General features: G+C 40.9%; 1 protein-coding gene across 2 annotated transcripts in view; it reads right to left on the bottom strand.

The window, feature by feature from the left end:
- Nucleotides 1–13,733, bottom strand: part of COL5A3 (collagen type V alpha 3 chain) — a 70,384-nt gene extending 56,651 nt beyond the window's left edge. For both annotated transcript variants that reach the window (XM_053464820.1, XM_053464822.1), the window contains exon 1: nucleotides 13,480–13,733. In XM_053464820.1, coding sequence (XP_053320795.1) covers nucleotides 13,480–13,564 — 85 coding nt within the window. In that variant the 5' untranslated portion in view covers nucleotides 13,565–13,733. The remainder of the gene's footprint in view (nucleotides 1–13,479) is intronic.
- Between the last annotated feature and the right edge of the window lie 1,006 nt (nucleotides 13,734–14,739).

Genomic DNA, 14,739 nt, shown 5'->3' with positions numbered 1-14,739 from the left:
ATATATCAGAAGATTTTGCAGCTCCTGATGTGGCCACCTTCACGACGGCCAATGTGATCATCCTAGGCGATTTACCCTTTTGACGCTTTTGTCCCTTTCAGGTGGTTGCTGCCAAAGTACACATTGGGAGGTTTCCGATTTATATACATTATGCTAATTTGTAAACACAATTACTTAGGCTAAATTAGTGATTTTCAAAATTGACAGATCTACTTTAATCTATTAAAACTTTTTGATGTGTATCAATGTAAGAATCTTCTTTTCCATCATCCAGTTCGGTTTGCAATACTTTTCTCATTAATTGAAATGCCAACCGGCAATCATTTCTTTGGCCTTTCTCCAAGTGTATCTGTCAAGCTAAATAAGAGATAATCCATAAAACTGGGATGAGCGAGTGCGATATAGAATTTGTGTTTCGAGGAAACTTCATGTTTATTATTATATATACATACTGCTATGTTTAACCCTAGTTACGCAATTTACTTGCACGCTATACTGGGAGATTCCCAGTTTCAATCTCAATTCATTTTATAAACTCAGCACTTATATTTAAGGGTCATTATATGAATGATGTATATATGCAGTATGAGCCATGAACAGCCATACTATACTTTTAAATAGGACGTGTCATATTACAGGTCATCCCGGATTCTAATTTTTACATTAATATGGAACAATATTAGTATTGGTCCCCAATCTTCTTCTTCTGGGGGTCACCCTCCCAAAACACATATAGTACCCCTACCTTCCTTTATTCTAGTAACATTTCTGTAGCAGTGATCTCTCCTCTAAACAGTTATACCTCTTAAAAGTAACATTTGATTAATTAATGTGGTTGCTTTATGAAGCTCCGCAGCTGTGAGGTGGCTTCTCAGTTATAAGTGGTCCAAAGACCCACCAACCAACTCCCCAACTCTCGCCACCTCATCCAACACAAGTGTCTCGATTTGGGCACCTGAGATTTTAAGGAGGATGTATGGAATAGAGAACATTTTCATAATAACATTAACTATGGTAGATAAACATAGAAAAAATGCTTTTGAAATGTAATTTACTTTTTAGCCTTAAGGGGATCAGAGGTCATTCCTGGGGAAGAATAATATCTGCCTCAGTCCAGGCGCTATTACTTCAAAATGGGGAAATGTCAGCTTATAAATGGTAACTTCTAAAGGCAGTGTATAGATACTCAGCATCATTATACAGCGCAGCGTTTTCATTATCAGTGTATAGATCAGGGGTGTCCAAGTTGTTCCTGCAGGGGGCCACTTCATCAGAAATGTATATGTTCGGGGGCCGCATTCATTTTTCACTGAGAGAAAAAACGGCCTTTAATAAGACATGCAGGCTGAAATAAAGTAAATGACACAGAATCCTTTACAATGCCTCTCACTGATTTCTGGGCCTAGAAAGTTTTGTGCTCTGAAATGACTACAAGTTCAGGAGGGCATTTTATCTCTGGATACATAAAAATTAAATAATTCTATTTATTCTAGGGATGCACCAAAATGAAAATTCTGGATCGAACCCAAAACCGAAAATGACCCCCCCATCTTTAAAAATAAAATAAATAAATAAACCACACACTTAATAAAAGTAACACACCAAAATTGTACAAACAAATGAAATAACAATAATATAAATATGATTGTTAACAGCACACACAAATTCCAGCATTTACTGGTTGCCTGGACATGATTGATATTGTTATTGTATTTTTTTGTCTAATTTTGGTGTGTTACTTACTTTTAATAAAAGTGTGGTGTTATCACACCAAAATTGGACAATAAAATACAATAACAATATTAATATATATAATTGCTAACAGCAATCACACTCCTATCATGCCCAGGCAACCAGTAACTGCTGGAACCTGGACATGATAGGACTGTGATTGCGGTTAGCAATCACACTCCTATCATGCCCAGGCATACCAATGCATGTACTGGCTGATTTGGCATGATAGGAGTGTGATTGTTAACAGCAATCACACTCCTATCATTCAAGTCAGCCAATACATGCTGAAACCTGGCTATCTGCCCCCTTGTGACACTGCCAGCAGTATGGGGTTACTTACAGACTCACTGTGCCATGCCCCCCACTTACACATCCATGCTATCACACATACACTCATTCATATACTCATTCATTCACGGATTCAATCACGTATACAACCCCACCCTCTTACCTGCAATGCAGATCTCTCACTCACAGACTTACTCAGGGGCTGCTGCTTCTCACTGTGTAGCTCGCGAGGAACTTCTCTTGTGCCCAACAGCAGAAGCAGGAAGGGAGCAGAGTCATGTGACATATATTCACATGACTCCGCTGGGTTCTGCTTTCCCTGTGCGGTACAAAAGACACTGCTGTGCGATCAACTCACAGGAAAGCAACAGGGCCTTGCAATTCTGCCGGTTGCCCTGCCTGCGGATCTCACGTGGGCCGCACCTCAAGGTCCGGCGGGCCACATTTGGCCTGCGAGCCGCATGTTGGACGCCCCTGGTATAGATACTCGGCATCATTATACAGCGCAGCGTGTTCATTATCAATGTATAGATACTTGGTATTATTATACAGCGCGGGGCGTTCATTATCAGTGTATAGATACTCGGTATTATTATACAGCGCGGGGCGTTCATTATCAGTGTATAGATACTCGGTATTATTATACAGCGCGGGGCGTTCATTATCAGTGTATAGATACTCGGTATTATACAGCGCGGGGGGTTCATTATCAGTGTATAGATACTCGGTATTATTATACAGCGCGGGGTTCATTATCAGTGTATAGATACTCGGTATTATTATACAGCGTGGGGTGTTCATTATCAGTGTATAGATACTCGGTATTATTATACAGCGCGGGGTTCATTATCAGTGTATAGATACTCGGTATTATTATACAGCGCGGGGTTCATTATCAGTGTATAGATACTCGGTATTATTATACAGCGCGGGGTTCATTATCGGTGTATAGATACTCGGTATTATTATACAGCGCGGGGTTCATTATCAGTGTATAGATACTCGGTATTATTATACAGCGCGGGGCGTTCATTATCAGTGTATAGATACTCGGTATTATTATACAGCGCTGCGCGTTCATTATCAGTGTATAGATACTCGGTATTATTATACAGCGCGCGGGGTTCATTATCGGTGTATAGATACTCGGTATTATTATACAGCGCGCGGGGTTCATTATCGGTGTATAGATACTCTGTATTATTATACAGCGCGGGGCGTTCATTATCAGTGTATAGATACTCGGTATTATTATACAGCGCGGGGTTCATTATCAGTGTATAGATACTCGGTATTATTATACAGCGCGGGGCGTTCATTATCAGTGTATAGATACTCGGTATTATTATACAGCGCGGGGCGTTCATTATCAGTGTATAGATACTCGGTATTATTATACAGCGCGGGGTTCATTATCAGTGTATAGATACTCGGTATTATTACACAGCGCGGGGTTCATTATCAGTGTATAGATACTCGGTATTATTATACAGCGCGGGGCGTTCATTATCAGTGTATAGATACTCGGTATTATTATACAGCGCGGGGCGTTCATTATCAGTGTATAGATACTCGGTATTATTATACAGCGCGGGGTTCATTATCAGTGTATAGATACTCGGTATTATTATACAGCGCGGGGTTCATTATCAGTGTATAGATACTCGGTATTATTATACAGCGCTGCGCGTTCATTATCAGTGTATAGATACTCGGTATTATTATACAGCGCGCGGGGTTCATTATCGGTGTATAGATACTCGGTATTATTATACAGCGCGCGGGGTTCATTATCGGTGTATAGATACTCTGTATTATTATACAGCGCGGGGCGTTCATTATCAGTGTATAGATACTCGGTATTATTATACAGCGCGGGGTTCATTATCAGTGTATAGATACTCGGTATTATTATACAGCGCGGGGCGTTCATTATCAGTGTATAGATACTCGGTATTATTATACAGCGCGGGGCGTTCATTATCAGTGTATAGATACTCGGTATTATTATACAGCGCGGGGTTCATTATCAGTGTATAGCTACTCGGTATTATTATACAGCGCGGGGTTCATTATCAGTGTATAGATACTCGGTATTATTATACAGCGTGGGGTGTTCATTATCAGTGTATAGATACTCGTTATTATTATACAGCGCGGGGTTCATTATCAGTGTATAGATACTCGGTATTATTATACAGCCCGGGGCGTTCATTATCGGTGTAAAGATACTCGGTATTATTATACAGCGCGGGGCGATCATTATCAGTGTATAGATACTCGGTATCATTATACAGAGCAGCGTGCTCATTATCAGCTTGATCATTGTCAGTTTATAGATACTTAGGAACAATGGATGGAACTTGGCAGTGACGCAGGATGCTGAGCTCTGGCCGTCCAGCTGTTTTGAAATTCTCAGTCGACCAACAACAGCTGGAGTGACAGAGCTGACCTATCCGTTTAAGAGAACAGATACAAAAATATGTATCTTGGAAACAAATATCCAAGAGCAGAATAAGGGATTAATGTTATTATGTTGATCACAACACAGGGAGAGGACCCAAGAGATGATATTTGAGAAAATGTAAAAGTACCCCAGTAAAGTCAAGGCCTTACATTGATGTCATAAGCGTGAGAATCTTGCAAACATGGCACCGATCCCCAGACACAAAAACGCACCCATAAATATCCGCGTGGCGGGCGCTTTGTGACCCCGCGCTAGAACCATGACAGTTCACACCGCGAGGGACAGCTGCCTGAGCCAGTCACCTTAACGAGGTAAGCTGTTGAGTTTGGTTTGGCTGAGAGTACTATATGTTATGATATTGTGGTATGTGTGTTTACTGTTTAGTATACATCAGTGTGGTTGGGAGTGGTATGTGTGGTTAAGGGTGGTCAATGCGCCAAAGAGTGGTGAGTAAAATGTGCTTTAGCGTGGCTGAGTGTGGTTTGTGTGGTTGCATCAGTTTGGTTGAGAGCAATCAGTGGGAATTTGCGGCAGTGTGGTGAAGAGTGGTCGGAGTTGGTTTGCTCCAGTGGGGTTGCTGTCCGTGAGGTTAAAAGTGGTTATTGTATTTAATTGAGCATCACTTCTGATGAAATCAGTGTGTGTGTGGGGTGGATGTGTATCAATCTCATGAGAATTCTCCCCTGTGAGTTAATTTCAAGCCCTGCACTTCACCGAGGTCTATAAACATTGCCTAATCTCAGAAATAACAATCAGAATCCTAAAGTTAAGAAAAGTGGGTGGGGAATGGGAGGAAAGTGGGTGGGGAATGGGAGGAAAGTGGGTGGGGAATGGGAGGAAAGTGGGTGGGGGTGGACAATCTCTGCTCCCCAGTCAGGAGAAAGAGGACTTGCTTCAATGGGTCTCAGTCCCTCCTCTACTAGCAACATGGATGGACATGATAGCGAGGAATCACAGTGCCTCAATCCCAAAGAATATCTGAATCTCTTCAGAGAAGATAGCAGATTTGGTAAAGTCAGACTTGTATTGGGTAACTGATGTTTAATGGATTTCAAGCTTCCAAGACTATCTAGAGCTCTTCTTCGGGCTTACTAAGGTGTAATATGCTTCCTTCGAAGAAGACATCTAGATAGTTCTGAAAGCTTGCAATCCATTATACGTCAATTAGCCAATAAAGGAATCATCTTTACCAAATTACTTTCTCTATTACTATGACTAACATGGTACAACTCTATACCTTACTCTAATAGGTAGGAAAGGGGGCTTAAAACCCCCCTTAAGAGAAAAGACCGCTCCTTCTCTCTGTACCTGGTGCATTGCAGTACTTTCTGACCCGGTTTTACGTTTCCAGCACTCTACACCCAACAGTGCTGAATGACATTAGATTATATCACAATCAACATCAGGAGACAATGTGAAAGTACCAGGAACCGGCAATAGGAATAACTACTGACACGAGCACTCACATAGCGCTATCTCATGGAGGACTGAACTAGAACGTGGGACCGCAAGGAGGCTTGGTGTGACTGTCCCAAAAATCCGAACTGGAGACTCTATACAATGGTTCTCATAAAAGCACATTAGCATCAATAAAATAGCTATAAAATGGACATAGCTGTTAGTTTAAACACATTAAAAGGCAGCATGTCGGGACATGAAGCTATAACTAGAGACTCCTGATGGGAAGCCAGTTGGCGGCGGGTCTCTCAGTATGTAGGGAGGTAGCGTCAGTGCAATGTCAGGGACAAAAAACCTCAGGCATTCTGCCGCTGAGCGATCACTGGTGCTGCTACCGTATAACCAGATCAAGCAGCCGTTTAGGGCCCCAAGAAGTATAAGGGGCCCCGCCATAGCATGTTCAAGTTTATATCGCTGTGACAATCAGCGTTCTGTAGCTCAGGTGTAATTATCCTTTTTTTTTAACATTTATCCTTTGAGATGGATCGCCTCTAAATAAAAAAAAATAAATAAAAAATAATAATAAATATTTGTACATAGGGCACATCATTAACCAGCCATGACGCAAGATTAAAGCTGCAGTCCTGCGCAGCACACAAGCTATCGGCTGGCCCCTACTAAGTTACTTTTTTTTTTTTGCACTATACATTCAAATTCCTTTTGAGACTTGAATCTGTTTTCTCAGGAAAAGCGGCATTCGCTTTGACGCCCACGAAGCGCAGAGAACGGTCCAATGCTTATTTAACCCCTTGAGCAACTAAACATAGTCCACATTAATGTAAAGAAAAAGGGTTAATCGCAGTCGCATACTGAAAAAAATACTATACAGAAGTATTTGCCAGCCTGTTCCCCAAGCTCCAGTCTCTTATGCTCCGTTGTTAATTCCAGGCTTGTCACTCAGGCTGTTATCCTTATTGCTGCAGGGTGGAAATACTTTCTATCTCCTCTTGCAGGTCCATACAGAACAGAGATATTCCAAGCGCATTTTTCCGTTGCAACCTTAAACCTTAATAACATATCTTTTTGTTCTTTTAACTCCTCGAGTTACAAATTCGCAATTTAACAGCCACCACCCCCCCACAACACACCTCTTCCATTTGCACTGAAGGAGTTAACGAGAGAGATTGATGATTTCTTAACTTTTTTTGGATGAGATTAATAATAATGTCTTTGTAATAAAAGGTCGTGACCTTGACTTGTTCGTTGCAATGATAAATCAAGGAATACAATAATAATGATATAAAACGATAAAATAAATCATGGTATTATGGATTTATTCCGTCTGGGACACCATTCTGTGTTTTAATGGTATTTAGCCTGAAAAAAGGAGTTTGGAACAGCGGCTGTGCTGGTCAAAATATAATCACCCGAATATTATCGGTCATTATATCGGGAGAGCTCTTTAATCCCAATATAGCAATTAGAACCGGTTTAACGTCAAGAGAGTGTGTAAACAATCAATGACCTATAACGTCATCAATGACATCATCAATTCTCTTTTTTCTTCAAAGTCAAGGGATACTTTTCCACAGGTCAGAAGAGGTGACTGAAAGAAGGTATACCACTTGCAAACACTGTTCTGAAGAGCTTGCAATTTTTTTTTCTATACAGATTAAAAATTCCAACAGCAATTTTCCCAGGGTTCACTAACATTATTACTGGGACGTGTTCACTAAAGGTGGGCAATTATCTACCAGATGTGTACGCAGCATGTGTGATCTTTCCCCTTAGCCCAAATTACTAACAACAAAGGTTGGGTAAGAACGTAGGCTTTATATTGGCGACGACTTCTGGTTTTAAAATGTTGACCAAATGAGAAAGCTGAGAACTGGAACCATTCCGGGGAAATTATTAACAAGTTTTCGCCTTGATCTATATATTCCCAAGAAAAAGCTTCATATTGTACTATATGACATCATTGATTTAATTGGATCCAGCTCCTAACACTGTATGTACACTTCAAGGACATTCAGACCTTACTAATATAACATTGGATGCATATTACAGGGACTGTGCAGCATTAATGCCCATTTTGTTCACAGCGGACTGTATTTGGCTCCCTAATGTCCTTCACCAGGTGTTCACTTTGCTGATGCTAGATGTCAGTTTCGTGACAGGCAGAATCACAGGGTGTTCTTTATATGTACAGGTCATGCATGGGACCTTGATGTGTCAGTGTATTCAGTCTCCAAGATCTTGGGATGTATTTGGTGATGCCCATTCCCTGCCCAGGATCTGCCCACCGCTGCCTACTTTCCAACCCACTTGCCTCGGCCCTATGTGCGGTTAGCCAAGCCTCTTGCTTGCAGCCAAAACCCAAACAGAGAATTGGGCAACCAATTCTAGGAACTTACCAGGTATGGTGCATTCAATGCAGCTGGTGTGAGATGCAGCTCAACACGATCTCCCCAATGAGAACTCTCCTGGTTGGACACAGAGTCTCAGGGTGAAGCTCTGCTTTCTTGGGTCTCCAGGTCACTTTCCCCTACTTCACTTAAGGCTGCCTCGGGGTAGCACAACCATTTACACAGGTAGCCCAACCCTTCCACCACTTAGACGATGGAGCGTTCTGGGTACGCAAGTTCCCAGGCATGCTCCTAAACAGGCTAAAAATGAGCCATCAGTTTGAAGATACCAGATAGTTCTGCAGAGTGTTTCACACAGAAAGGAGAGAGTAGGGGACTGATATACATTATGTAAAGGAAGGTTAATGTCAATTAAAAGAAATGTCACATGCTTAAGGTAGAAGTGTATTTCTGTTGTGGATATATGTTGGGCTAAATTAATGCATAAATAGAGTCATGGACATCATTTAGGGCGTTTTGTGTTTTGTAGCTGCTTATTGAGATTTATAGAAAGAACGTGATTTCTGCTATTTTCTCCAAACCGATGTCTTGTGAGATTAAAAAATACTTGTGATGTATGACAGAGCCGTGTTTGGGCTCATGAGAAAGCACGATACGGCCGGCAAAACATTTAACTGAAGTCTGCTGTTGCCTGAGGGGAAAATTCCCCTGAACTATCTAAGAGTAACCTTTTCGTGTCTCTGAACATGTAACCCCTTGACCTTTTTTTTGCTTCTGCTCCCCTTTCTAACCTCATAGGCATTTCTTTCCACTGACTGACCCGTTCTGGGTCCCTGCATGTCAAGGGCGCCAGTGGAGAAGCAAAGTCTGCAGAGGGTCCCCTTGTCTTTTTCTCACGGATGATCCCCAAAGGACCAGAAACGCCTGTCCCTCCAGCCTCCCTCCCTCTAGAATGTAGGAAAGAAGCCAGTTGTTAAGCAGGCTCCCACCCCACGGGTAGTCAGCGACAATGACAAGGAGGAGAGGGGACAGAGACAGAAATCACAACAAATAATTGTCCGAGAGTTTTTTGGGGCATTCTGTAGAGGACACACATCCCATTTTTTTTATACTAGAAAGTTTTTGCTGTGTTTCTTCTCCTTTTGGTTGTGATGGAGTTAACATCCTCAATATTTCAGGCCCATGGAACTGGGGGGTTGAGGAAGGTGACCCAGTTACAATGCAGTGGGGTCACCCTTCAGACTTTATCGTCTCAAATGGGAGCGCATTTCTCCGGCATCTCCATGGGAACTGTCCTACAGACCTCCGTCCGGCCAGTGTCTCAAATTCAAGTTGCATCCTTGCCTAGCAACGGATGATATACAGCGAAATGAAAACTGTTTGGTCACACAACACCCCCTGCAAATATTGTGACAAGGGATTATCACATATTCCTTTATATTCCAAAAGTTTGCTGTGAGACACAACGCACATTCGCACTTCAAAACAAATCGACAATGAACAGTATGGAATGTGCGGTATCTAAAGGATAAACATATACATTTTGAATGCTTTATTAGAAATAGTTGATCCATACATGTTCTAACAATGCGGTTAAAACATGGATTAGCATTGTATAGCGCTACGGAATATGATGACACTGATTCTACTGACCATTGGATGACATACTCACTATAACAATTTAGGTGACATTGGTTTGGAATTACGCTTAAAATCACCCACCTTCTCACTAGATCAGAAGGTCTTTCTATACATTTCTAATGTATGCGGGGAATGGGAAATTGTTTATTGTTTATCCTCTTTCGAGATAGAAAGAATGCATTTTGGGTGAAATTTAGACTGAAATGCCAAATCTGGACTGGATGGGGTCAGTGTGATTAATGAAGTAATACAAATTCTGTGTTCAGCGTATACTTATTTACTTTTGTCTGTTTACCTGTAATGCTTTATGTACGAAATCATAAATAATAGTTATAAATAGCTGTTGTTTAAAAGGCTATTGGCCTCAGATAATCCATTGAACGTAATGTATGCTTCCATGCCCTAGGGCTTGTGACATCATTCGAGTATCCACCCAGAATACATGGGCAGCTTTGTGATGTCACATTGCCCAGTTGGCGTGCTAAGTATGTAAAACTGCAGGCAGTCCTAATACAAGGGACATTTGCCAGGACAGTTTAGCAGCCAGGTTTCAAGTTACTGAGACTTTTCAAGTTCCAGAATATTGGCCGCTATGTCAATTCTGTAAATAAGACAAGTTAGATCTCCATTGGGTGGGTGACATATTAGTAGGACATCATCTCATATTTTTGAGATGAGACTTGGCTCCCTTGGTTATTTATTGGATTTATCCTTAGTGACTAGATGTGGGCAAGATGGACATGGCTGGTGAGGTGAAAGCTGGCTTGGGTCTGCCTTGCATTCATCCCCTCCTGACATGTCTGGCTGACTCAAGCATTGGACTCAAGTACATTCCTGCTGGCCCATCTTTAGTTTGCCACAACACTACGTATTCATCCCTTCCAGACGTTCAAAGACAGTTCCACACCTTGCCACAATGTCTCAGCATGTCACTCTTTTGAGGACTGCATGTCACTCTTTTGAGGACTCCATGTCACTCTTTGAGGACTGTCCCTATTAAACCTAATAGGGACAATGTATATAGTCACATTGGTGGCCGAAGCTACAGTTGACCTTTTATTGGGCTGACAAACAATGTGTAGGACCAGGACCTTAGATGAATCTTCTTCAAATGAAAAAAATTGGAAGCAGAGACCTCAGGGGTACAAAAAAAGCTTACATGACGGTATCAGCTTCGACTGAAGACTTTTTGTTTTAAACCCATGCCTTTTTTTTCAATGACTTGTATGCTCTTCCTGACACGTGTTCAGCGTTGATTACTTATCCTTATTTCCATATATTAAACTGTACTAAAATGTATATATTTAAAATGTACTTAGTAAGACTTCTGGACACGTTTTTTTTATATTTCTTCTTTAAAAATGTTACTTACAAATCATGTTTATTTTACCATGATAAATCTATACTTGGCATAGCTCCATATTCATGATTAATGAACTAAATGAAGGCAAAGCCTACATATCATTCCTTAATTTGATATGATGTTAGGCTCAGCCTGCTGATTTAGGTGTATTTATTAACATTCCATGTTCTGGGTGTAGAACCTCTGCCTCTTTTGATATATGTGGTGGTTCGCAATACTAATTTTTAGTAATTAAATTATAGCAATCATTATAAATTAAACAAATGAGCATACAGCGCCACCATGACTACGACGGTTGAGGGCATACCTAGAAATATTGCATCTCCTATGTGTCCCTGTTTCTGACCCCCAAATCCCTCAGTCCTTCTTTCCTCCCTGGTGCCCCTCTTTTCTAGGAGCTCAGAATGGGTATGAAGGTATCACAGGGTTCTACAACCCCAAAACTCACAATACTGTAAGTTATAGAAACAAATATGTGTTCATATATTCCTATTGGGTATTCTAAATGGTTTACTTAGTTTCAATAAATTGCGAAGTTGCGGTTTATCAGATCCATGGCCTGGAGTCCTCCAACTCTCTCCTCTGTGGACCCGGTGGGTGGAGAATGTCAGGAGGGGAATGGAACGGGACATGGAGTGGGTGGAGTCACACAATAGCACAACCCACCTTCACATCTGGATATAAAAGCCCTGGAGGCGTCAAATCTGGAGCTTACTAGGCAGAGCTTCTGGATTCCTAGATATCGCTGTGATGGGAACTTTTAACAGCTGTAATAATGCCTGCTCCAGGCACCAACCCCCCCCCCAGGCTGGGAATAGCTAAATGCAAATGTCAATATTTTGTTAGTTAAATTAATGAATTAAATATGGGCCTGGATCTTGCTTTTCAGTAACATAATTGCAGAAAATGACGCAATGTGACAAACTGTATCTCAGTAAAAAAAAAAAAGAATAATAATGTGGCAAATCATTTTGCAATACAAATTTAGAAATTAACCCCTTAATGACAAAGCCCGTACATGTACGGGCTCAAAATGCATTGTTTTCAATGGGTTTAGGGACCGCCCATTGTCCTTAAGGGGTTAAAATAATTGCAATGGATATATATATATATATGTGGATGTATACTTTTACATTTGTCTTCATATGTGTGAATATTGGTTTTATTTATTCTTTAGTCACGTTCTGTTGGTGGCGCGTATAACATACAGTATAATTTTAGTGATGTTGCTACCCTGTGGCAAATGGAATGGCTTATCCTCATCTAGATCCTCCATCACCTCCCGCAGTTAAACTTTGTTACCTGCATCTGTGTGCATAAGAATCACCTCCACATTCTAGTTGCTTAAAGACAGGACCGTGGTGATGTATGATTGTGTCACACACACATACATACATACATACATACCGTACATGTTCCCAGTGCATCAATAAATGGTATTTTGGCATAGACAGAAAACATATACAATGTTGCATTACAAATGCACTAAGGAGCCATCTGCGCCCTTTTGAATAGAAAATATTTCTTACGGTTTACACTTGTTATCCTAACCCAAAGGATAGAGTCTTTCATGCAGAAAATATGACATCTTTGCAAACAAGAGCATATAAAAAGTGTAAATAGTAGACCATATACAGGCAGACATGCAATTACATACACTGATACAGCTATTGAAGAGATCTAGGTCAAGTCTAGTATGAAGAAGTGAATAAGTGTTTATAAACCCCATAGGTGTACAGAAGCCCTTTATCACTCCCATCATTCCTGTGTTCCAATGGCCCTTTATCACTCCCATCACTCCAGTGTTCCAATGGCCCTTTATCACTCCCATCACTCCTGTGTTCCAATGGCACATTGTGCTCACTGATCCAAGTTTAAGTTTAAAAGGCTAAGTGATCGTTAGACAACATTTGGCAAATTATGGTACAGCTCCAAATTTCCTTGTTTTCCATGAAAACAGCTAAGTGACCCCAAACATTTGAATGGTAGTGTGTATATATCTATACAATGAAAGAATAACAGATACTACTCTATTGGTTAATAAACTGATATGACACTTATATAGTTAATTTTGGAACCTTCTGTCCTTGTTGTAGTTACTATGTTTCACCTCTTCACACACATATATTCCTAATACAGAGTAGGGGTATTTCCCCCCAGCACAGATTTACAATGAACCCAAAGTCATCCCAGACCCAGTATATAGAGAGCTGTGACTCTACCTGTTCTTGCTGTGTGCAGCCCCTGCAGGGATATCACTAAAAATGAGGTTATCCAGCAATCCCATGATAAAATCCACCTTGCCATAGTGCAGGTACCAGGTATATATTTCTATATACCCTCAGTGTATAGGACTATAATCCGGATTCAAGCTGTTATTGATCCATATATGTGAAGGGAAGGGTGGGAGAAAAGTGCTGGTCTTTGGCTGGATCTCTCACAGTGGGATCAATTTTCTCCCAGTAAGTGTTGTCTGGCTGTGTGTCCTCCTATTCTGTCTGTCCCTCCCTCCAGCTCATTCTTTCTGTCTTTCTTTCCCCCCCTCCTCCTTTTCTCTCTCTCTCTCTCCCTCTCTATTCATCTAGTGCAGACTCCCCCAAGCCCTCCCTGCTCCTGTTAGACTGTCACCCCCTATTCACTTTACCCTCCCTCCACACTGCTAATCTGTTTGGGTACTCCCTTCTGTCTATGCTCTGTTGCCTGTCTCTTTTTCTATGTATTTTCTTTTATCACTTCTCTTGCACTCTCATCACATCCTTACCTAGCCCCTCTCTATGTTGACACTTTTCTCTTTAACTTTATGGCATTCGTCTCAAACTTATTTAATTTATATCATTATATAAATGTGTGTCAGTTTTGTATATTGTCAATTTTATGTCAATGTTATTGTTTTTTTCACTGTCCTGCTATTGTAATAATGCTGTGGAATCTACTGGTGCTTTTTAAGTAAAATTGTAATGCATCAAACATCTCCCTTCCATCCAAGATATGCTTCATCTCTAGTTCTGTAGCTTTTTTCTCAACTTTTTTAGTGTTCTCAATCTTTCAGCTCTTCTCTTGACCTTTTCTCGTGAACTGAGCATTCGCTTCTCTCCATTCATCCTCATTCTCCTACCTCATCTGCAAGCCCTCTTTTCATTCCCCTCACCCTTTCTATCATTTATATTCTCATTCACCTTTAATGCCGTTCTTTCATATGTACTTCTTGTTTTTTGTCATGTGGTGTCACCCTTTTTCCAGTCAGTACTCACAAAACACTTCTGTACATCTAGGCCTTGTTGGCTTGGCCTTTATCTTTACAAAACTGAAGAGAATGAGGTCATCTCTTTAATTTTCCATTCTTCTTGTCCTCAAACTTGACATGCCAGACCTCATTCTCTTTGGGCACATATCTTGCCAGATGTTGATGGACCCTGCGCTTGTAGGCAAGCATTTTTAGAACTTGGATCCTTCATGTGCTTTTCCTTGTATATACCTCTTCA

This window comes from Spea bombifrons, chromosome 4 (genome assembly GCF_027358695.1).
Source record: "Spea bombifrons isolate aSpeBom1 chromosome 4, aSpeBom1.2.pri, whole genome shotgun sequence".
Taxonomy (NCBI): domain Eukaryota; kingdom Metazoa; phylum Chordata; class Amphibia; order Anura; family Pelobatidae; genus Spea; species Spea bombifrons.
Note: the sequence above shows the minus strand (reverse complement) of the source record. Positions and strands in the feature narration are given on the sequence as shown.